This window comes from Lepus europaeus, chromosome 11 (genome assembly GCF_033115175.1).
Source record: "Lepus europaeus isolate LE1 chromosome 11, mLepTim1.pri, whole genome shotgun sequence".
In the NCBI taxonomy this organism is placed as follows: domain Eukaryota; kingdom Metazoa; phylum Chordata; class Mammalia; order Lagomorpha; family Leporidae; genus Lepus; species Lepus europaeus.
This window is the reverse complement of record NC_084837.1, coordinates 107,597,022-107,622,259: the sequence shown is the minus strand read 5'-3', so window position 1 is coordinate 107,622,259 and position 25,238 is coordinate 107,597,022. Positions and strand designations below refer to the sequence as shown.

The window sequence follows — 25,238 nt, the reverse complement described above, 5'->3', positions numbered from 1 at the left end:
CACCATTCATCACCCTGTTCCCCCTAACTTCCCTAACCCTTGCCAGTCCTCCTGCTGCAGTCCCAAAGACTTGCCTTCCAACCAGCAGGCATCAGCCCCTTAACAGATGCACCTGCAAACAGCCTCTCCCCTCCCCACTCCCCATACCACCCCCATCATGCCCCTCCTTCTTGGCCTAAATTCCAACACCAGGGAATTCGAGGACCCCCAAGAGCAGCGGCCTCTGGGCGTGACCCTCAGCCGCTGGGTTTCAGACTGGCTTCCTTGCCCCGAGAACCTGTGCAGGTGGCCACAGAAGTTCTTTTGGATACAACTGCTTTCCAGAGTGAAGGTACCGGGAGGGACGTTCAGAGCTTAGCTCCCTCTACTTCCCACCCCATCTGTCTGTCACCTGAGCCTGGGGACTGATGGAGGCGGGCTGGGCTGGGAGCTGGGAGGTCAAGGGGAAGGCCTGCGTGCTGAGGCAGGGTGGGACTGGGACCACGGGAAGTGTCTGGAATGGAGGAAAGGACCCCCTCAAAGAAAGAGGAGCAAAGAGATGCCCAAACTTAACTCCGCTTACACCCAGATTCCCCTCTGTGGGGCACCCTGAACCCAGGACAGGAAGACAAACCACCACCTCCCCCACCCCCCCCACCCCCGGCCCTCTTTCCTTTCCTCATCCTCCCTGCCTCCCCCATGTCTTTCTGGGGGTGGCGCGGGGGGGGGGGGGCACTCCTGGGTGGCAGGGGCAGCCTCCGCCTCCCCCTCAGCCCCCAGCAAGGGACCAGGCACTGACGCCGCCATGGCAGATGCCAGACTCTCTTGAGACAAGTGGAGGAATTCCCCGGCCCTTGGTCAAGTGCACTTTTCTCAAGTGTGGCGGGTCTGTCAAATGACACGTTATGAAGTGGATCCTTAAGTTACAAAAAGCTTTCCTTTTTTTTTTTTTTTTGGCCATCACTTTAAGCACTTGCTTTTGTCCTGGCAGGTGCAAGGGGCTCCCGAGTCGTTTTAATTCAGTTCTGAGGCTTCAGGAGGCGGCACGGGAAAGCTTTCAGAGTAATTACGCCAGGAGCAACCCCAGCTGATTGCAGAAAAGGAACCTGAGGCCCACAGAGTGACTCGGGTGGTGCAGTTGGCCAGGGACAAAGCCAGGACTGGGTCCCACGCCCGCCTGCCTCCACCCTCCCACACCGCACGGGGACCCCAGGATCACCTGAGGACGGGTAACATGTGGAGGCTGCTGACCAGGACAGCTGGGTTGACCAGTAAGCTCATGCAGCTAAACTCCAGAACCCCCAACCCCAGGCCCCTCCCAAGGCCCTGCGTGCATTTTCTATCTGTACATTTGGGTCTGTTTTATGAAATAGGATCTCTGAGGCCCCACCAAAGCAGCCACTCACAGGAAGTTGAATCTCAGAAGGAAAATTCCAGAAGCCCCAGGTCTCTCCAGAATCCCAATGATGTGATGCTCCCGGCAGAGGAACAGGCCTTGGGGGAGATCTCCCAGAGCAGTGCAAATGGCCTGTGGCACTTGACCTTAGAACATCCAAAGGCCTCTTCCCTTCCAGGATCCAGGGGACAGCTCTCCTGTCCTCCAGACAGTCCAGGGACTCAGAATCCCACTGGCATTACCCATAGCCATCGATGACCTCGTCCCATCCCGTCCACTCTCACGGGGGACCAGAAGCCCGAGAAGGGTCAGCAGGCCCAGGAAACAGGACAGGGCACACCAGGGATGGCAGAAGAGGGAAAGGTGTGTCTAAGGATCTGAGCTTGGAGGCCACGCACAGGAACTGGCCTGGGCCATTCAGCTGCTGTAATAGAAAGGTTACAAACGAAGAGGCTTGTGTGAAACATCTTTCTTACAGGTCTGGAGCCTGGGAACCCACCCCGCCCCCCGCATCAAGCCCCCAGCAGACTTGGCGTTTGGGGAGCCCACCCTCTGGCTCATTGAGGATAGCCTCTAGCAGCGCCCTCATGTGGCAGACGGGGGAAAGGCAGCTCCCTTGGGCCTCTGTCACCCTCCACCTCCCTTCCATTGGGAATCAGGATTGCAACATACGGGGAAGATACAAACTTTCAGTCCACAGCTGGCAGGCAGAGAGAAGACGAGGAAGGGACTTTTTTTGTTTTTTGATTTATGGATTTGAAAGGCAGAGCAATGGGGAATGGGGGAAGATAGAGAGAGATCTTCTGTCTGCTGGTTGGATGGGCAGGACAGGAGGTGGGGCTATGGAGCAGGACTCCCAGGGGCTGGGCGCAGCAGTGGGGAGGGAGCAGTTCGTCCCAGCTCCTCTGGGTTTGTCCTGGACTTTCCGAGTTCTAGCACTAGGAGTTCCTGGAAACCTCCGGGTCCCAGGCAAGCCAGGATCATCCGTCACCCTCCATCCCCCCGGGGCCTGGGCTGGCAGCAGACCCGGGACCTCTGTCCAGGATGGAGGATGAGGCTTCAGATAGCTGAGGAGTCAGGACACCAGGCCGACGATGGTCAGGGCTGGAGGGCGTTTTCAGGTACAAACCATCCTATAACACATGGGGACCCCGAAACCCTGCAAACCTTGCTGCAAGGTGGCACCAATCCTCCACATTGCTTATCACACTACATGGATTATTGGGTTTTTGTTTTGTTTCTTTTGTTTTTTTTTTTTTAATTTTGAGAGGCAGACCTGTGCACAGAGAGAATTTCCTTCCAACTGGTTCACTCCCCGAATGCCCCAGTGGCCAGGGGTTAGGCTGAAGCCAAAAGCTTGGAACCGGGAACTCTATCAAGGTGAATGGCAGGGACCCAACTGCACGAGCCATCAGCCCTGCCTCCCAGGGTGCACAGGGGCAGGAAGCTGGCGTCCGGAGCTGGAGCCGGGTATCAAGCCCAGGTACCCTGCTGTGGGATGCAGTGTCCTGACCAGTAGGCCTACACTCTATACCCCCTTAGATAGCTTTTAGCTCTGTGATGTGTCTAAGGCCATGCTTCTGAAAGTGTGGTGCCTGCACCAGCACATCACCAGGGAGCTTCCGCCCCAGACCCACTGCATCAGAAGCACTGTGTTTTAATAAGTCTTACAGCGGTTCTGATGAGGGCCAAGTTTAAGAATCACCACTCAGGGCTGGCACTGTGGTGTAACCGATAAAGCCACCGCCTGCAGTGCTGGCATCCCATATGGGCACTGGTCCAAGACCCGGCTGTTCCACTTCCGATCCAGCTCTCCACAAATTTTTAAAGGAGTGTTCCCAGCAAACTAGTAGGGACGCAGCCCTGTCACCACCTCCCCGCTCCTTGCCATGATTGCACAAAGACACTGCATTCACAGGTGGGCTCAGGACAGCTCCCCTGAAGCCTTGGGAAAAGAAGGGGAATTAGGGGCCGGCGCTATGGTGTAGCAGGTAAAGCCTCTGCCTGCAGTGCCGGCATTCCATATGGGCACCAGTTCAAGTCCCGGCTGCTCCACTTCTGATCCAGCTCTCTGCTACGGCCTGGGAAAGCAGTGGAAGATGGCTCAGGTCCTTGAGCCCCTACACCCGCATGGGAGACCCAGGAAGAAGTTCCTGGCTCCTGGCTTCGGATCAGCACAGCTCTGGCCATTGTGGCCAATTGGGGAGTGAACCAGCGGATGGAAGACCCCCCCCCCCACCTCTCCTCTCTCTAACTCTGACTTTCAAATAAATAAGCAAACCTTAAAAAAGAATCACCATGGATTTTCCAGATGCAACTGCAGCACTGCGTGTCCACTCCTCCCCGTGTCCCGCAGGGCTCTGCTGTGGTCTGAGCATTTGTGTCCCCTCCTTCAAGTTCCTGTGTTGACAGTCCAGGCTACAAGGCATTGGGGCTAAGAGCCAGGCCCTCTGAGAGGTGATCAACCAGGGGACTGGAGCCCTGGAGAGCCCCCGCCCCTTCCCATGTGGGAAGATAGCCGCGTACCAGAGCCTCACCAGGCACCGGACCCGCCAGGGCCTTGATCTTGGCCTTCCTGGTCCCTGGAACTGTGAGGGGGAAGTTTCTGCTGCTTACAAGCCACCCGGTCCATGGTGTTTTGTTCTAACCTGACCGCACTAAGCGGGCTGTGGTCTCAGGCACTCAAAGGGAGTGGCCTAGCTGGGGGCAGGGGAGCAGGGGGCAGGGGCCTCCGTCTCCAATCCAGGCGTCTACCCAGTGTCTGCTCTTTAAGGTAAAGGACCGATAGTGAGCCCATCACGGAAGGATGTTCCAGGAAGCCACGGACTCCAAGGGTGAGGACGGAACCTTCTGGAAGCGGTCACTTCCTGCCCAGCCAGGCCTCCCCCCAGCCCTTTCACACCCCGTTATTTAGAGCTCCGGAAGCTGCCGTCCTCGGGACGGTGTCACCTGGACAAATTGGCCACCAGGGCAAAATGCCCGAAAGCAGCCTGCCCAGACCGATCGATACCGAATTGCTAATGAGCGGTTTTCATTCCGAGCCTCCAGACGCCTGCTGGCTGGAACCAGCGCGGCTCACTTCACAGCCGGGCAGCCCGGGTTCCAGCCCACGGTCACGGCCAGATTGGAGGCCGGAGGGCAGGGTCCTCGACCCGGGTGAGCTGGCCCCGCAGGGGCATTTGACAGATTCTGGACACAGACAGCTGAGGGTGCTGCTGGCATCGGTCAGAGGCCAGGGCTGCAGCGTGACCTGGGCATGGGTGCACGGGAGCTCCCACAGCAGAGGTGCCCGGCCCAGGTGTCCACGGAGCCGAGGAGGGCTTAGGCTGTTCTCTCCTCAGCACGGAGGTCTCCGCTGATGTCTCTGCCTCTAACCGCACTCTTACAGCATTCCTGCTCGGCCCACAGACACGCCCAGAGACACACATACACACAGTGCCCACACACATACACACATACACACCATACACACATACACACATGCATGCACATATAAACACATACAACATATACACAAATACACACATACATACAAATACATATATACATCCACACATACACATACACACATCTACACACATACAGCACACATATACACAAATACGTATATACATACACGCATATACATACATACAGCACACACATATACAAATACATATATATGCATATATACACATATAAGCATGCATATACACACATGTATGCACATATACATGCATACAACACAATACATACATGCAAATACATATATACATACGAGCATATATACATACATACAACACATATACACACAAATATGTATATACACGTACACATATACATACATAAATACATATATACATATGCACATGCACACATACATGTGTACACATGTGCACCTACACAAATATATACATATACACATCTATACATATAAACACATACACACATGTATGCACATATAAATACATACAACATATATATACAAATACATGCATACATACAACTACAGATATACATCCACACATACACACATACACATACATATAGCACACATATACACAAATACGCATATACATACATATACACACATCCACAAATACATACATACATACACCCATATACATACACATATACATATGTACAGCACACATATATACAAATACACATATACCTGCTATGTACACAGATAGCTATATACATACACATATACATATATACACATACAAGCATGCATATACACACATACACAACACACATATATACACATCTACACACAGGCATGCACATATACATGATACAACACACAAATACATACAGGCATGCAAATACACATATACATACAAGCATATATACACGCATACAACACACATATACACAAATACATACATATAACACACATATGCATATACACGCATGCATGCACAAATATACATATAAATGCATACAACACACATATACACAAATACGTATATACACGTACACATATACATACATAAATACGCATATACATATGTACACATATGTACATAAGCACACACCCATGTGTACACACGTGCACCTACACAAATATACACACACATACACACCTATACATATATACACAGACACACAGACACATGCATGGACTTACACATAGTCACACACACGCCTTCCCAGCAGCGAGCACCCACACTAACACAGGACAAGCCCTGCCCACTGTGTAAGACCTGCAGAGCCTGGTCCCCCGTGCCTTTCCAGCTTTGCTTCCCTGTTTCCCTGCCCTCTCTCACCTCCTATCCTACCCTGGTGGTTCTAAGGTGGAGCTCACAGCAAGCCCCTCCCCCCAGGTTGGGGGAGGGTGCGGGCAGGTGCTGTGGCTCAGCAGGTTAAGCTGCTGCTGGGGGCACCTGCATCCCCTATCAGAGTGCTGTCTGAGTCCAGTCCCTCCTCATTTCCCTAATGCACCTGGGAGGTGGCACAGGATGGCTCCTTGAACCCCTGCCACCCATGTGGGAGACCTAGAAGGAGTTGCTGGCTCTTGGAGTCTGCCTGGCCCAGCCCTGGCTGTTGTGGCCATTTGGGGAGTGAACTGGCAGGAGGGAAGAAGATCTTTGTCTCTCTGTCTCTTCCTTTCCCTCTCTGTCATTCCGCCTTTCAAATAAATATTTCAAAAATAAATAAATGGGACCTGGGTGGCTAGGTGTGTCGTGTGCAAAAGAAGCAAACGCTCCTGCACAGGACACGGAGCCAGGTGCACACTGGAGTGCCATGTGCAGAGTGGGAGGGCCCAGAGACTGAGGGGACCCGGCCACATCTCCCCAGCCCCCTGAAGACCCCTTAATCTCTTTCTGCTCTGCTGCTGTCATCTTTATGCACGGGTATAAGTTCCCGATAAATCTTGTGCAGGTTCCGTGTTGGCCCCTTGTCGATCGCTATTGCAAGAAGTCCACGAACCTTGTGCCTGGTGTCCCGGCCTCCCCTGCTCCTGCTGGTGCCTCCCACTAGAGGACATGTGGCCCATCAAGGTCGGTGACCCCTGGGCCCAGAGTGCAGGAAGAAGGGTCCAGAGTGGATCCAAGGGGGCACGCAGAGGGGTTCCCGTGGGCCCCGCCCCTACCCTGAAACCCCAGAAGCTAGAATCCTCGTCAGACTGGCCGCTGGGCCCACGGCAAGCCCAGGACCTTGCTCAGTCGTAGGTCACACATACATATTTGGCAAATGAACCTTTCACCAGCTGCCGACGTGCACATCCAGTGATCAGTTTTCAGACATTTTATGGAACTGGGTCACTCAGAACCATCCAGAAATGTTCATGGCACCACCGCCGGCAAAGCTGGCAGCCAAGGTGTGGTGACACGGCTCGGAAAACCGGTTTGTCTGCTTCCCAACTCCAGCAAATCACCCTCCAAAACACAACTCTAAAGTGGGGGCCAAGGTTGTGGTGTAGCAGGGAAAGCCACCACCTGTGATACCGCCATGACTTACGGGCGCCGGTTCATGTCCCGGCTGCTCCACTTCCCACCCAGCTCCCTGCTCACGGCCTGGGCAAAGCAGCGGAAGATGACCCAAGTCCTTGGGCCCCTGCCACCCAGGTGGGAGACCTGGAAGAAGCTCCTGGCTCCTGACTTCAGCCTGGCCCAGCCCCAGCTGTTGGGGCCATCTGGGGGTAGTGAATCAGCAGATAGAAGGTCTCGCTCTCTCTCCCTCTCTCATAAATAAATAAATATTTTTTTTAAAAAAGAAACCCTCAAAAGTAAGGCTGAGTGAGACCTGAGAGGAGCAGTCATTTTCAAGTTCTGCCAGCAACTAGAAAGAAAATGAGCCACAGCAGAGAAATTAATCTCTCGTAAGTGAAATAAAACCAAACCCAAATGAGAAGGAGAAAATGGGCTGTGAAACTCAGCTGGAGTCCGGCTGCGTTTGCTGAGCACCTAGTACATGCCAGGAGCTGGGCTAAGAGGTTCATGTGGCGATGCCTTGAAACGTTCGTGAAAAATGCACATCGTGAAAACTGAAGCCGTGGATTTTGGATGTCTTTGCACCAAGATAAGCTTACCTTTGACTCTTCTTTCTCATGAGCTTTTTTTTTTTTTTTTTAAGATGTATTTATTTATTTGAAAGGCAGAGAGTTACAGAGAGGCAGAGGCAGGGGGAGGGGAGAAAGAGAGAGAGAGGGAAGGGTAGAGAAGTCTTCCATCTGCTGGTTCACTCCCCAGACAGCCAGGAGCCAGGAGTTTCTTCCAGGTCTCCCACATGGGTGCAGGGGCCCAAACACTTGGGTCATCTTCTACTGCTTTCCCAGGACACAGCAGAGAGCTGGATGGGAAGCGGAGCAGCCGGGACTCGAACCAGGCCCACATGGGATGTCAGCACTGTGGGTGGCGGCTTTACCTGCTGAGCTACAGCGCCAGCCCCCTCATGAGCATTTTGAAGCCCCCATGTATTTAATCTGCTTTAATCCTTTCTATGAGCATTTAGCAGGAAATCAATGGTTTGTTCCTTTTTACAGATGTCAAACTGAAGTACTGGGAAGTTATGCAAATTTCCCAGATTCTGAACTGAAATCCAGGTCTGCCTAGTCCAGCCCAAATCTCACTGGAAAATGCAGAGAGAGTTAAAAGTTGAGCACCAAATACTGCACAAGTACAAACCCAGTGACTGCACCAGTGCCGCTTCGCAGCACCACACTATGCAAGGCGCTTTTTAAAAGTCCTGGTGGCCAGGGCCAGGGCCTCGGGGGCCTCGGTGACCAGATGTCCACACACAGCTGGCACTGTGCGGGGTGAGCGAAGGCAGTCTTTGGGGAATGGAGCTGCTCTTTAGGGAAGGCACCATAGCAGCTCCACAGGGACACAGTTGCCGTGATGGCTGGGGGTCCTCCTCCCGTGGCCAGCAGCCTGGCTCACCGCACCCACGAGAAAGCTCTTGGCTTGAGGGACAAGGTCTCGGCATCACCTCTGTGCTCTTTGGGGCCAGGAGGGTGACAGGTTTTCCAGCTAGGGGATAAACTGTACTTCCCTATCCATGACCCAGACCCCACCCAGGAGCAGCCTCCCCCTAAAGATTTGGATCAGGAACAGGACACAGTCATCCTGAACTCTTGGGTGAGTGGGATGGGAAGACGAGGACCCAGAGCTGTCTCCCTTTCCAGAAGCCTCCCCTCCCCTGCCTCCAAACCAGACTTTCCCTGACCCGGTGGTGGCTGGAACTAGAGGTGACAGGTGTTGCTTCCCAGGTGTTGAGCAGGTGACAAGGGGGAGGGGAGGAGCCACCTTGCTGGTTGGAGGAGTGAGCCCTGCCCCCCTGCTGGGCATTCTGGGAACCCTCTGACATCCCTCCCCTTGGATTCAGGATGCTCTATAGGAGTTGAGTGCACTCCCTCCTACCCACCCTCAGAGGACACACCCCTGAGGACCCAAAGGCTGCCCACCGGCCCCACCCCTTAGACAACAGCCACCATTAGATTAGGTCTCCACCCGTCATCCTCCTGCCATTAACAGGAAGACATCAGAGTGTACCCAACTGCGTGAGTTGGGGGGGGGGGGACCAATCCTGCTGTACCCAGAACTCCTGTCACCTCTCTGCCGGGTCTCTTCTGTATTTCAGTGGAAGCAGCTTGCCGTGGCCCTGTGTTCGGATCCTGCCTATTCACTCTCAGGCAAGCCACTCAAATTCTCCGGCCTCCGTCATGAACCTTCACAATGAAGCAGCCGACCAGTGCCTGATGCTCATAGGGGCTGAATAAACACTGCTTCCCCCTGGGTCCCCATTTCCTTATTTTTATCCCTACGACAGATACGGAGATCAACAACCCCCCCCCCCATTTCCCATATTTCCCATGGGAATACTCACCTGTTTGGCTGTGATTGGCAGCTATTCGGGAAGTCAACCGGGGCAGGGCAGGGAACTACAGGTACGGCAGGGCTCCACCAGAGGGGAGCAGAGAGCCGGGAACCAGGGGCAGGTGGGGCCCAGCCTGCACCAGAGCTAGCTGGGAGAAGAGGCAGTGGTGGTACACGAGGCTGGGGGAGCCTGCCAGGCACTGGGTATTCACCCAGGGCAGCGCCTGTTGCCAACCGCAGTAGACTCAGCCCATGGCTTTTCTTCTGGAACATGGAGAAGGTGCCCTCTAGCAGTCCTGGGGATGACGGCTGAGGAGGGGCGGGGCTTGTGGAAGAAGAGACTTCTGGACAGGAAGAGGAAACGGGAATCCTGCCATCTCCTGCTGACGCACCGTGGAAGGAAGAGAGACAGAGGAGGGAGGGGAAGAATGGGTTAGGCACCTGCAGCCTGGCTTCCCTGACCCAAGTCCCAGCATGCTATGGGGGTGGGGCTTGTGTCACCCGTCTGGGTCTGGAATCTATGCAGTGACTTCCTTGTAGGGAGCACTTCCGTTTTGGGGGAGCGGCCACCCAGGTGAATCTGGAGACCCAGGGGCACAGCTGGGGGGTGGGAGGGAGGGAAGGAGGTAGATGGAAGGCCTGGCTTGAATTCCACAGCCCTCTCTTGGCCGGTGGATGGCAGCCCTGGGCTGAGACCCAGGTACCTCCCGTGGCCAGGGGTGAGGGGTTCCACCGTGAAGGCCACAGAGCACACGACCTAGCAGGGGTGCAGCGAGAGTGTGCCTGCGACTCAGAAGAGTGAAGCCTGGGGCGGGGGCAAGTCAGAGCAGCCGGCCCCCCAGCCAACCCAGCAAACAAACTGCAAGTTCATCTCCATGCTCTGGGAGACGAACCCAGAAGCAGCCCTTGGGGCAGGTGCACCTGCCTCTACTCTACCCTCCTCTCCAGGTCCAGCCGCTACCTGTTCTCCTGCGCTACCTCCATCCACAGGACCTCCACACTTCCTTTTCTCCTGCCTTCAAACTCAGCTTCCTGGGTCCTCTTGGCTTGATTTTCCCTCCCTCCTGTGCTCTCTTCTATAATGCAAGCCATTTTAAAAAAAAGATTTATTTATTTTTAACTTGAAAGAGTTACACAGAGAGAGAAGGAGAGGCAGAGAGAGTCTTCCATCCACTGGTTCACTCCCCAATTGGCTGCAACGGCTGGAGCGCGCCGATCTGAAGCCAGGAGCCAGGAGCTTCTTCCTGGTCTCCCATGCGGGTGCAGGGGCCCAAGGACTTGGGCCATCTTCCACTGCTTTCCCAGGCCACAGCTGGATCAGAAGTGGAGCAGCTGGGACTCAAACCTGTGCCCCTATGGGATGCCAGCACTGCAGGAGGCAGCTTTGCCCGCTACGCCACAGCTGGCCTCAATGCAAGCCATTTTATCTGTCTGGAGTTGTACGTTCCTCTATGCAGCTCTTGGATTAATACCTGCCCCTCCCCCCCCACCGATAAAATTACGAGCTCCGCGGGACAGAAGCTGTGCCCAGCACCCCATGCAGATAGCTCCTCCATCCGGGTTTGCTGAATGACTGGGTCGATGGGAAACTGAATAAAGGAACGTGTGGACCATCCGTCAGTGTCTCTCTAGCTCTAACCTTGCTCTTAACAGTGTCCCTGCTCAGGCTACACCCACACGCAGGTGCAAGTGTTCCCCCAAGTACATGCACGCACACACACACCTCCACAGCACTCAGCAGCCTCACCAACACACTACAAACTCTGCCCGCGATGGGGCAGGAATTGGGCACCAGTTTCTCCATTTTCAGAAGGAGGAAGCTGGAAGCGCAATGGGTCCAGCCCCGAAGGCTGGTGAAACCGCGAACAGGATGGGTGCGGGCTGCCACCCTCATGGTCAAAGTCAGAGCAGCGTTCTCTTTCCCAGATCAGGAACCTGAAGATTTCCAGGGTCTTTTTTCTTTCTTTAATATTTATTTATTTATTTATTTGAAAGGCAGAGAGTCTTCCATCCTCTGGTTCACTCCTCAGATGGCTGCAATGGCTGGAGCTGTGCCAATCCAAAGCCAGGAGCCAGGAGCTTCTTCTGGGTCTCCCATGTGGGTGCAGGGGCCCAAGGACTTGGGCCATCCTCCACTGCTTTCCCAGGTGCATTAGCAGAGAGCTGGATCGGAAGTGGAGCAGCCGGGACTCGAACCGGCACCCATGTGGGATGCCGGCGCTGCAGGCGGAGGCTTAGCCCACTACACCACACAGCCGGCCCCCATCAAGTCCTCTTCCAAGGGCAGCTGATGCTACTCAGGGTTTATTACCTCTTAGCACGGTTGCTCAGGGGTTAAGTCTCTAGGAGAATTTGGAGGCCTCAGAACGTGTAGTTCTTCCTTCCTGGAAGGTCACTTCCTCACCCTTCCTGGCCTAGGGTCAAAGGTCAAGGGTCTTTTTTTTTTTTTTTTTTTTTTTGGCCAGGCAGAGTTAGTGAGAGAGAGAGAGAGACACAGAGAGAGTTATAGACAGTGAGAGAGAGAGACAAACAGAGAAAGGTCTTCCTTCCATTGGTTCACCCCCCAAATGGCTGCTACGGCCAGCGTGCTGCACCGATTTGAAGCCAGGAGCCAGGTGCTTCTCCTGGTCTCCCATGTGGATGCAGGTGCCCAAGCACTTGGGCCATCCTCCACTGCCTTCCCGGGCCACAGCAGAGAGCTGGACTGGAAGAGGAGCAACCGGGACTAGAACCCAGGGTGCCAGTGCCGCAGGCAGAGGATTAGCCTAGTGAGCCGTGGGTCCCTTTCTGCACAGATGCTCTCTCGGCCTCCTGTGTAGGTCCCCAATATCCCCCCAGTGCCTGCCACAGCGCCCGACACACGTGCCTGGACTGGGTAAAGCGTTTCACCCTGGATCCTGACCTGCGTCTCTCCCTCTCTACCCGCACAGCCCTCCACTCCGGGGGGCCACGTATGGGCGAATGCTTTCCACCTCTGTCTGCTTGCGCCTCCACCAGCCGCGCTGCAGCATCAGAAATGGGCATGTGCGCCTCCACCCACACCCCGAGGCTGGACCAAGAGAACTCAGCGAGCAGACGCCACAGCTGTTGACAGCTGCAAACCTCGCCCGGGAAAACGCCATCCGCTTAATTTCTTGGAAACAATGTGCTTCGCCTTGTATTTCTCAATGTGCTTCTTCCGACGAAAAGATGATGTTGAACGTTTCTCCCTGAACGTACCTGGCTGGTGATGCTTTCCTGTATCCTCTGGCTCTTGTTTTCATCGCCCCGCGGGGTGGGGCTGAGAGTAAGGCTGGAGTCAGACTGCCTGGGTTTGAGTCTCTGTTCCTCTATTACCTGTGTGCCCTGAAGGAATTTATCTGAACTCACTGGACCTCAGATCAGCACCTGCCGGTGGGGCTGTAACTAGGATGCTTCTTTGTTCAGTTGGGACAGTGTTTGGGTGCGTGAGCGCTGCCCCCTGGCTTCAAACCCCTGCCCTGCTGCTTGCCAGCTGTGGCGTCTCAGCCTCTCTGCCTGTGCCCTAGACGACTCTCATGAGGCGTTAGGATGATTGGCAGGACGTACATTAGTGATTGTTCCAGAGTATTAGCTGCTAAATGCTCAGCACCGTGCTCAGCTCCAGGGCTCGGCTTGTTGTGGACGCGGCGTGCTGGAGAGACCACCCTAAGAACCAAGAGAGAATCGCACACGTCCCGGGCTGTGACTCCTGCGCTCTCCCGTCCCACTCAGCCCGCTCTCCTCAACCCCTCCATCTGGCCGTCTCGACTATGGGTGCAGCTGAAATTTAAGGCGGCCGAGTTGAAAGCAGAGGACTGATTGCTTTCTACTCCGGTGTTTACCGGTCACCTTGACAGGTGCAGAAGAGCAGGGAAACACGAACAAGTGCATTTTCCGGTGGAGGATACAATGTTGCCTTGATAGGCAGATTTGCCCCAACCTTTTCCTCTCTGGAAAAAGATGGTGGCCTGAAATTGTGAGAGCCCAGGAGGCAAAGTTGGGAGCTCCGGCTGGGCACGGCTAAGGCCTTGGCTGGACCCCAGCATTCCTACCACCTGCCGTCTCTCACCAGGCTCCTTATATGGACCATCTGACAAGAGTTGGGACCAGGCAGGTGCCTGCAGGGCTCTGGGACACTGGCCTGTGATGCTGAGCAAGTTATTTACTGAGTCTGCTTTAATCTTCTTATCCACCCCGAAGGGACGTCTGGCTTCATGGAGGGAATCCATAGCAAGTGCTCAGAGGTTGGAGGCGTTGTGGCACAGTGGGTTAAGCAGCAGCTTGCGATGCCAGCATCCCGTATTGAGTGCCAGTTTGAAGCCTAGCTGCTCTGCTTCTGATCCAGCTCCCTGCTAATGTGCCTGGGGAAGCAGCAGAGGGTGGCCCAATAAGCCCTTGAGTCCTGCCATCCACGTGGGAGACCCAAATGGAGTTCATGGCTAATGGTTTCAGCCTGGCCCAGCCCTGGCTGTTGCAGCCAATTGGGAATTGAACCAGCTGATAGAAGCTTCTCTCTCCCTCTCTCTCTCTCTCTCTCTCTGCCTCTCTCCCCCTATCCCCCCACCCCCGCCATCATTCTGCCTTTCAAACAAATATAAACATAAATAAATCTTTTTTAAAGCGCTTAGAAGAGTGTCTGGCACATGGCAGGAGCTCCACAAGTAATATTTATGATCCATATTCCTGGCATAAGAGCGCTGACTCACGCGGTGGGGGCGTGAGCACACTGCTTGTAAGAACAGGGACCTAAGGCCGCCGGGTGTTAGCTCTTTGCCTCTGTCGGAGCTCATGCGGATCTCTGTTCTTTAAGCTCTAGACTTCCTGTCCCTAGCATTAACGTATAGGGGGAGGGACTGTGCAACATTGCATGCACTTAGCAAGTGGTTTATTAAGAATGGATGCACATATTATCCGTACATAATAAACATGCATTCAAACAAAATTTAATTTTGTAGCTTGGCTTTGTACTTTCCAATGTATCTTGGGACTCTGTGTCATTAGGTAAAGTCTTCTGCAGTCACCCTAATGGCCACTGGTGCACTCTCTTCCTTGGGTCTCCACTGATGGACACTGGAGTTTTTCCCTTTGGGGCCACTCCACACTGCCTCGGTCAGGTATCTCTGCACCTGTGCCTGGGTGTCTCTATAGGGCTGCTTGTCTGTGTTGAGTCCACCGTTGCCAGAGAATGTCGTACTCACCTCGACGTCCCCCAATGTCATGTCCAGTTAGTGGTTTCCACCCTGCTGCACCCAACGCATGGACTTGGCAGGAATTTAATCAATGCTGCCAGCTCATTGCAGTGGGGGTGGGGGGTCACCTTAGAAAGTGCTCCTGACGCTGCTCGGAGCCAGGCAAAGGCACCTAGAACGGGGTGCCAGAGCTCTCTCTGTACCTCTTGCATTGGAAACCAAGGCTGCTTGTCAGAGTTCACACTGCAGGTCTGAAAATATTTTGATCATTGACAGTGAACAGGACAAATTTCAGAGCATTAAATAGCAAATAGTAAATAAACCAAGAGTGATCCCCAAATACATTTTCTTCTTCTTTTTAAAGAGATTTTATTTATTTGAGAGGTAGAATTACAGAGAGAGGGAGAGATATCCGCTGGTTCACTCCCCAGTTGGCTGCGTTGGCCAGCGCTGTGCTGATCCGAAGCCAGGAGCCAGGAGTTTCTTCTGGGTCTCCCATGCGGGTGCAGGGGCCCAAGGACCTGGGCCATCTTCTACTGCTTTCCCAGGCCATAGTAGAGAGCTGTGTTGGAAGAGGAACAGCCAGGACTCGAACCGGCGCTCATATGGGGTGCTGGCGCTGTAGGCAGAGAATTATCCTACTACACCATAACGCTGGCCTCCACGTTTAATTCTTAAAGTCAAGATGTTGTGAACAAAAGCGAAAAGTGTGACAATGAAAAGTGTATTTTCTATGATCTCATAGGATCCACAGAACAGAAAAATTCTCCCAACACCAACTTGTCTAGGCATTTTCTTAAAAAAGAAAAAAAAAAATGATAACAGAGCAGGAAAAACTCACAACCAGATGTCTCATCGGGTCTCAGTTTTGCTTTTGGATTAGGGCAAATAAAAAAAAGAAACAGCTACATCTGAGGTTCAAGTAACCATTTCCAAGTTGATCCAACCTTTCTCCTTAAAAGTACATTTCTGAGTGCCCCAGATCTTTCCTGGTAGAGACACACCGTTACTCCCTTTCTTTGCCCTTACTGGGTTTGACAGGCAAGTAACTCCTTCCTCTGTCCACCAACGTTCTGTCTAGAAGGATCACTAGCGGACACTCTTGTTTCCAAGTGGATAGCTTCTCGGTTCGTTCTCTCCTAAAAGAACAGCAGACACGTCTGGGAAGACGTTAGAACTTCTGCAGCTACCATAAAGTGGAAGGAAATGAATTGTCCAAAGGACGTCTTGCAGGAGGTTAGTTCACAGTGAGGAGGAGCAGCCTGCAGTAGTTAGTGAACATCCCAGGGAGCTGGAGACCTGTTTTCCCAAGGTTGTTCTCCCCAACCAAATGCACAGCCTTAAGCCACTCACTGTACTTCTGCTAGGGTTTGCTGGGCCCACTGGGTGCAAGGCCCAGAATGGGAGAGACATCTCCACCTTCGAGGGGTTTTCAAAGAAGCTGGGGTAAGATCTGTACACAACCTATACTACGATATTTATCAGAACATGCTGGGTCCCGTAAGAGATCGACATGGTGTTCCAGGCACCAGAGGAGAAAAGCTCCAGGTGGGGTAGCCACAGGAAGGTGTCATACGATGGAGATGGAGCCAGAGAGGGCGCAGCCAAGGGTGGGGACGACGGGAAGCAGGAGCCATCGCTGAGCAGGAGCGGGGCATGCGCAAAGGCGTTATACTGGCCAGGACTCTGCCCTGCTGCTGACCGACACACAACTCCCCTTAGTCCTTAGTGCCTCATCCAACTGGGAAGTCGGGGCGAGGGACAGAGCTCAGACACTCAGGACGATGTTATCACGAGTTGGTCTTTCCTGATTCACTCAGCCCTGCTTTCCTGAGCAAGCTTAGTTCTCTGGTAGGACCTGGCCAGGTGGCAAAGAAAATAGAGCCCTGGCTTTTATTATTATTATTATTATTATTATTATTATTATTATTATTTTACTAGCAAAGCAACTCTAATAAAAACTCCTGCATTTTTCTCAAAAGTCCTGAGGTGGGCACTCACTGACCCACCCCTGGGTCAGACATCCATGCCAATGAGGCCAAGGGACTTGCACACACGGACTGTCCACGCCTGCGTCCTGGGAGCATGTATGACCACACTCGCAGTGCACGGGCTGCACAGATTTGAAGTGGTTTTATGAAAGAAAGGCAGGGTGCTGGGTACTGCACAACAGAGAGGCAAGAGCCACTACAGCCAGGAAGAACCCACACTTGGGCTCAGCAGGCAAATCAGAGGGGACCCAGCTGAACATGTGTCCCCCCGCACTCCACCCTGTGCCACTCTGGACCTGGTGCCAGCTGGCTTCTGTCCTGTGTTGTGCTCCCTCTATCCACAGCAGGAGGAACCCTGCCAGGGGACTGTTCAGTGTTAGGAACACGTAGGGCGTGAGCTCCTCCAGACCAGGCCTTGAGAGTCAACTCTGAGCTGTCTGTCACCTCCAAGCATCCAACCAGGCCAGGGCAGGGGCTGGTTACTCACTGTGCAAATTTTCCCGAGCCTTGAACCCCAGTCATTTTCCTGGGAGGCTCTGGTCCTTCCCTGTCGCGTGTGGGTGCCACTGTGCACTTAACTGACCAAAGCAGGAGTCACTGCTGCTGGTCCAGTGCCTCTTCCTGGGCCCAGCCCCCTCCTGGGGAGCCAGGCTGGCCATTGAGACTGCAGCGTCACCGCCTGCTACCTTTCTGGGAGCGGCACCTCCCAAGGCTTTCTGTGTGCTTGCTCTTTGAAAACAGGAGGGAGGGGGTTCCCAGGGGCAGTGGTCCTGGAGCAGGCAAGGGGGCCGACTGAGCAAGCCTGGGCTGTGGCAGGAAGGTGACCCGGGCCAGGATGGGAGCAGGTGTGTGGGGATGTCTGTGTTGGGCAGCCGGCTGGCCGGGACAGATGGTCAGTGTTGGTGCAGTCTTTGGAGCCACTGGTTTTGAGCTGTAGGCTGGAAAAGGAGGCAAATCAAGGCAAAGAGGGGTGAAAAGTGGGATGGGGATGTGAGGCTGGCAGTGTGGCGGCGGCTGGAGCTTGTCGGGGTCGCGAGAAGGTGGGAGTGGGGCACAGCTTCCTGGGCTGTGGCAGTGTCCATAGGAACCATGAGTGCTGCTTCCACAGTAGCATGGGGCAAGAGAGGTGGCCTTGGGGGGAGACCAGGAATTGAGGCTGCTAGGCATGGAAACAGAGAGAGCAGAGCTAACACCTAGGCTGGGCCAGGCCCTTGCAGTGTGGCTAAGCACCCTCTAGCAGGTCCTCTTCTGGCTGTAGCCAGTGACTGTTGTGGATTCCCAGGTCAAGGATGAAGACAGCCCAGGGGCCCAATGTGTGTGGACGGAGTCAGGCAGCACCAGCCACTCTGCCACGTGAGCATCAGTGGCTGAAAAAAGACCAACTGCTTAGAGAGCCCCGCAGCTGGGAGGGCGGGGACGGTGAATCCCACTGGCTAAATGCTGGGGACAGGCAGCCCCTGCTCTGACAAGGGGCGCCGGTCTCTGTGTGAAGTCCAACCTGAAGGAAAGACAAGGAAAGGAAAAGAGGCAGAAAGCGCCTCTGGCGGGTTCCAGCTTCTTTGGTTCCAGACGGCCCAACACCAGCAGGAAGGCAAGAAATCTCAAGAGCAGAATAAAGTGAGATATGCAGGTTCCATTTTTGTCATACGATCAATTGATTCTTTTTTTTTTTTTTTTAAAGATTTATTTGAAAGAGTTATAGAGGAGAGAGAGAAGAGAGGAGAGAGAGAATCTTCCACCTGCTGGTTCACTCTCCAAATGGCTGCAACAGCTGGAGCTGGGCCAGGCCAAAGCCAGGAGGCAGGAGACAGAAGCTTCTTCTGGGTCTCTCATGTGGGTGGCAGGATCCCAAATACTTGGCCCATCTTTCACTGTGTTCCAGGTGCATCAACAGGAGGCTGGATTGGAAGTGGAGCAGCCGGGACAGGAGCCGGCGTCCATACGGATGCAGGCGTCACAAGTAGCAGCTTTACCCACTGTGCCACGACACCGGCCCCCACCTGATCCTTTAACCGGCCTAAACGTCAGGTCTCTTCCAGTGCACGTGCGCTAGGAAATGTGACGGACAAAAACAGCCACAGCAGCTGCCCTCACTGTGTTGGGCACCAGGTACCAGGTACTGTGTCCTAACAAAGATTAGCTCATGTGTGCGTCCCAGTAACCCTGTGCACCAGGGCTGAGGCTTAAGGAGACTTGGTGCCTCACCCTGGTCACCCAGCTCTTTGGGGACATCCAAGTTGGGGGGGGGGGGCTTGGCTCTTTCATTTCGGCCCCTCTGGGGAGCACTCTCCCCTGTGTTGCCCCTCACTCCTCCTGCCCGTCCTGTAGCAGGAGCTGCCAGGGGACCCTGACCTCAGCCTGGGCCCTAGGGCTGCTGTGGCCCAGGCTCCGTACATTTAACAGCGCGCCCAAAGCAAGGCCCTGACTTCCACGGTCTGGTTTGTGTGTTTAACGTGATGTTCATGTTCTTGTTTAGGACCTGATCCCATGCCTTGGTTTTCATTACTTTCCTGAAGTTTTTTTCCAGCATGGAAAGTGTAAGGTGCCCTTTGCCTTAACCAGAAAGGGCTGGTTTGGCACTCTGACCATGGAGGACTTCCTAATTTCCATATTCAATCACCTACTCATCTCCTTTGGCTCCTGGGACAAGCTGTCCATAGCTTCGTGTCTTACTTGGTTGTTGGCAGACAGGAGGAAGGAAGGAATACTTCTGTGGATCTCCATTCGCAGCTCCAAGCACCCAAGCTGACTGCTTACTGAAATCAGTTATTTTTCTAAAGTTACCAGTCACAACTCTGAGCCAGTATGGATGGTGGACCTTGAACACTGGCAACGACTCTAGAACCCTGAGGAAGAATCTAGAACACCAGTAACGGTTCTGAGTGCTGGCAATGGATCTAGAACATGGACAATAAACCTAGGTCACTGAGTGCGGGAACCCTGAACGCTGGCAACGACTCTAGAACCCTGAGGAAGAATCCAGAACACCAGTAACGGTTCTGAGTGCTGGCAATGGATCTAGAACATGGACAATAAACCTAGGTCACTGAGTAGGGAACCCTGAACGCTGGCAACGACTCTAGAACCCCGAGGAAGAATCTAGAACACCAGTCATTACCCTTGAACCTCGGCAGCTTTGCCCAGAATACAAACATCAGACGCCCCCAAGGCCTCCCCAGCTCCCCTGCCATTCTTTTGATGGATTGCTAGAGCCCAACACAAATTATGAAATCATCAGTGGACTCCCTTTGCGATGCCTTGCAAGCACCCAGAGGTGCGACTGAATGAGCTACGTGACCATGGGCTATGAACAGCCTTTGCCAGGCCCTAATGAGTTTCCTTATCCCTGTCTCATGTAACAGGTGGAAGGAGCAGAGGACATGATCCATACGAGGGGACTTCCACAAGTTCACAGAAAATGGAGCTAAAAGACACATTTTATTTTGGGATACAAAAACTGTGATAGCTGTGCGAAGTTTATAATCTTCGTGAACCTGCAGGAAACCCCCTCACAGAGATCAGTATTTTTGGCATCAAAACAAACATCCTTTTGGAGTCCCCTTGTGTGTACGTACCCAACACGATGAAGAAGACGAATAAACATGGGCACCATTCCAGCAATCCACACCACGAGACGGGCATCCCCCTTTGACCCACAGAAACTCTGACCCAAGAAAAAGGCCCCAGGCTCATGCTCTGGGCTGCCCGCCTGCAGCGGGTCCTGGAGTCCCGCGCCTGCCCGCACCCTCCCCTCCCGACTCTGGGCTCAGGGCTGGCCCGGAAAGGTTGGTGTCCCTTAGGCCTGTACCCCGAGTGGATACACAGCTGTCTCTGGACCCTCAGTGCAAAGAACCTTCGGGAGGTGAGGGGGAGAGGGGGAGGGTCCTGGGTTTGTGGCTTCTTCATCCTCACCTTCTGCACCATCTTTGAAGCCTGCCTAGACCACTGCCCAAACTCCGGCTGCCCCATGACCACAGGATTCTCACTTCCACGTGGACACTGAGAGCTTTCTGGTTTCCTTCCAATGAATTCAACACTTGGGCATGGCGCTGGGACAGAGGAAGACAGTCTCACTGTGCTGTCACAGACAGGGACAGTGGTCAGCGCCCAGGGTCGCAAGGCCAGACCCATGTTAGGGTAGACGATGTAGACGGTCGCCTAGCTACCCCCCTCGGCCTGCCCCTTAGTGTCTCCTCCTACACGGAGAGGCGGGCTCCCAGCCAGACGCGTGCGTTCCCCATGCTGGCACAGCTGGCAGGGCCCCAGAGAACAGCAGGGAGAGCTCCGACCCTGCCTGGGCTGGGCCTCTTTCCTCCCTTGCGTGCGTGATTTGCTGATCAAGTGTGCAGTCCAAGAAAACACTTAGAGCACAGCTCGCAGTTTGAAGGCTGCCGTCCGCGTGCGAGCTTTTCCTGGGCTATCACCAGCACACGCTATCACTCTCCTCCACGAATTCAGATACCACCACCCGTTACTCTTAAACAGACCCGGCGGATTATCTAGGATGCTTTCCCCAGAGTCTGGGTCAGCCAGACATGACCGGCCACGCTGGGCCCTGAAGATGACAGATAAGGTGACAACTGGGATGGAGGACGACCTAGCTTATTAGGCAGGCTCATTAAAGGCATTCACAAAGCAAAGTCGCGTCTGATAATCGTATGTTACGAAAAGGAATCCTAAGTGGCTATAAAAATTATTATGCAACCTCAGAGACAACAAAGTCTATTTTTGACCGGATTGCCGTTGTTCCTTAAATGGGGATCGCTCTGGATGAGGTGGCCGAGGAGCCTGAGAGATGTTTACAGCGAAGGCAGCCACCTCGTGGCCATCAGACGGCAACCTTCCGTGAGGCTGCAGGACAGAGCAGAGAAAATTACAGGATTTTTTTTTTTGAAAAAGGGCCAAAATTTTGATTAACACTTGTTTTAAAAGGGACGACACATTCTCTGATGGTGCACACACACTCACACACACGCACACACACAGGCGCTCACTGCTTCGCTGGACCACGCAGCAGGTCGGTTCTGACAGTGGCCTGAACGGACTGCACAGCTCTGCTCTCTCTGGTCCGTACTTTTCCCTCCGTGACTCAGTGACTAGGTAGGAGCGATGCTTCCGCTCAGAAATTCACCGCGATGGAGGACGTGCGACGCCGCCCTGGCAGGTGCAGAGCCCATGAGGCCAGAGCGGGCCCCAGTGCAGGAGACTGCACAGGACGGCGTCTGCACCTCTCCACCCGGCACACGACAGGTTGTCCTGGAATCGGAACACTGCTCACTGCAGGGGCAGGGGGCTGGTTAGCAGGGTAACACTAAGTCACCATTGCAGAATTATGGTCACTTCTTGCCTCGAACCTGGATCGCTTAAAACCAAAAAACCACAACACTCTGAAAATGTGTTTTGTGACATCTTCTTTAAAATATTTATAGGGATCCACTTTACTGAAAGAGAAACCTTCCCGAGACCGACCCCTCGGCGACACTGACTCCAAGTCCTTACGAGGAAGGCGCTGGCTGGGGGGGCGGGAGGGGGGCTACTTGTTCTTGCTGAGCGTCCTCTGCTTCTCGGCGTGCTCCACAATCTTCTCCTCCACGTGAAGGCCCTTCCGCTTCCGCACGGCGTTCATGTACTTCCGGGCCTGGTTCTCGGAGTCAGCCTTCTCCCCGAAGTGCAAGTACTCCTCCTCGGTGGTCGGCACCCAGAAGGGGTCGCTGGGAATGATCTTGTAGAGAGGGGACAGAAAGTGGGAGGTTAGGCACGCCCATGTCGATGGCAAACCCCATCTGTGGGGCCCCCCAGCTCACACAGTCGTAGCCGACGGAAGAAGCTGGGCAATGGGCAGTTAGGTTTATGCGGAATGGGAAAGAACCGATGCGAAGACCCTGGGGCGCTGTGAACAAGTGGCAGTAGATTACACCCAGCTTCCACCATCTACATTACCCTTTGCTCAGAGCTGTTTCAGGACACGAAGACAGAGGGCAAACCATTAATCTTCAATAACACAATTGAAAACTTTCCTTTTCACTAGGATTTATCTGGGGGTTAGTGTCTTTTCATCAACGTTGCCTTTGTCCCCAGCAAAGACCGACAGGTTCCTGGAAGCACATTTTTGATTCTGAGTCTTTGCTCTCCAATTCAGGGCAGAGCCTGGTGAGCGGGACCAGAGGCAGACATGAGTAGCTTCCTTTTCTCAGCACCCACACAGAGAAAGGTGGTGAGGAGAGATAAACCCAGAGGACGGCAGGCTTTGGACAATTCCCTGCTGACCTCACTCCTTGAAAGGAAGGGCGAGGGCAGAGCTTGGAGAAGGGCAAGGAGGAGAGAGCCGACTAGTCTGGAAGCCAGACTGCGTAGAGGGATGGCCAGCAGCCACATCGTGCTGTTCAAGGAGATGGTGACCTTGGACATGGACCCATCTGAGTGGAGTCCAATGCCCCAGAGCCTGTACCCACGCTGCCGCTTTGGACTCGTCAGGCTTAGAAAGCCACGTGCCTCTCCTTAAAGACCACCTTCTCCAAGATCAGCTTGATCAGCAATGAAGCCCAGATGCTGGCCTTTCTTTGCCTTAGGGTTGCTGTTGTTATAATTCTTTTATTTCTCAACTAGGGGGAAGGTTATTTATTGGGTAGCCACAAGCCCCCAACACTTTTCAATTCAAAATATAGAAAAGAAAAAAAAGCTAGTCAGTCACTCTTCAACATGGAAGGGGAAATTGCTGTGGGCCAGGAAGAGAAGTTTTTGGAGGGAGGAGGGGCGACATCACAGTAGTAAACCAGGAGAAAGCCCCATGCAAGCCCACAGGCAGCCACGGCACGTGTGAGCCACGCGTGAAGGGCCCAGAGCCACATACCTGGAAGACACCTGCTCGCTCGGCTCTGCACCCAGGACACCCGTGTCTGCCCAGGCTGTGACCAGAAACGTGGCAGACACAGGCAGCTGTGGAGACGAGATGCAGCCCGTGCTAACCTGCGGTTCTGCACCACCCACACTGGCGAGGGCAGCGAGGGAGCCACGGCAAGGGACGTGGTGGGAGCCATGGCACTGGGGGGTCAGAGGAAGAGGTGACTGAAACACTGACCGGTGAGGCCACTCCACAGCGGGACACACGGCAAGCGAACTCCTGAAGATGACCTTCCGTGAGTGACAGAGCGAAGGCACAGCACGGAGTCCAGCGCCCAGCCAGCCATCAGAACCGACAGAGGGCAGAACCGAAGAGCTAATCGAGAAGGGCAGCAGAGCAATGTGACGGGACCTCAGAGAGAGCAGTGGGGTCCACAGAGAAACAGAGGGCACAGCTGGCATCCAGCAAACATTAGGCAGCTGTGAAAAACAAGTCCAGCGAGCAGACCAAGTACGGCTGAGAAGTAGTGAATTAAAAGGCTGACATGGATACAGAGTACATAAAGAACCCTTACAACGCAACAGGAAGATAATGTGTCAACAACCCAATAAAAAACTGGCCAAAGATCTGAAGAGACATCTCTCCAACGAAGCTATACAGGTGGTACGTGGGCAGAAGAGAGGCACCAGGGAGAGGCAAGTCTGCACCGCCATGAGGTGCCACGTCCCGCCCACCGGGGCAGCTGTGATAGAAGTAATGATGAAAACAGAGAGGATACAAACACTGGGGGGATGCGAAGACACGGGAAGCCTCCGTCCACTGCGGACGGGAATGTGGAACGGCACAGAAACCAGGACAAAGGTCCGGCAGCGCCCTGAGAAGTTAAATTAATGTAGGACTCCCCACTCCATGCCTAGGTACTGATCCAAGAACTGGAAAGAAGGACCGGATCGGGTACACATGCACGCAGGGTCACAGCAGACCTGCAGCTCATGCTGGGGAAGAAGGCTCCAACGTCCACAGTGGCTGAGTGGATAAACAAAATATGGCTCATCCACGGAACGGGCTACTGAACTGCCACCAACAGGAACGGAGCACTAATACGACACAGAGATACACCCAAAACACTGCGTGACGCGAACCCAGACACAAACAGTCACACATTAAACGCTTCCCTGTGTATGTAGCGTCAGAATAGATTAGCCCACAGAGAAAGAACTCAGCCCAGTAGTCAGGGGGGCCTTGGGTATGGTGGGACGGTGAGGAGCCTTACTCTGGAGTGATGGTGGTGGTCACACACATTGTGAATGTGCTAAAAGCAACAGAACTGCTTATGGTTGTTAACTTTATGCTCTATGAATTTCAGCCCAATAAATTATTATTGAAAAAAGGTAGACTTACAGAAACGTCCCAGAGTCTCCCAGAGAGAGACAGAAATTGCAGGGTGTATCTAACACGAGTTCTAGAAGCAGAGAACAAGAGTCCTTAGGAAACACACGTTGGGTCCCGAGCCGGGCAATGCAGTGAAGCCTCTGTGAG

General features: G+C 53.8%; 1 protein-coding gene across 1 annotated transcript in view; it reads right to left on the bottom strand.

The window, feature by feature from the left end:
• Positions 1-22,261: 22,261 nt before the first annotated feature.
• The window catches only part of EFL1 (elongation factor like GTPase 1), a 143,431-nt gene continuing 140,454 nt past the window's right edge, over positions 22,262-25,238 (bottom strand). The window contains exon 20 of the mRNA XM_062206334.1: positions 22,262-22,580. Within this exon, the coding sequence (XP_062062318.1) occupies positions 22,392-22,580 (189 nt within the window). The 3' untranslated portion in view covers positions 22,262-22,391. The remainder of the gene's footprint in view (positions 22,581-25,238) is intronic.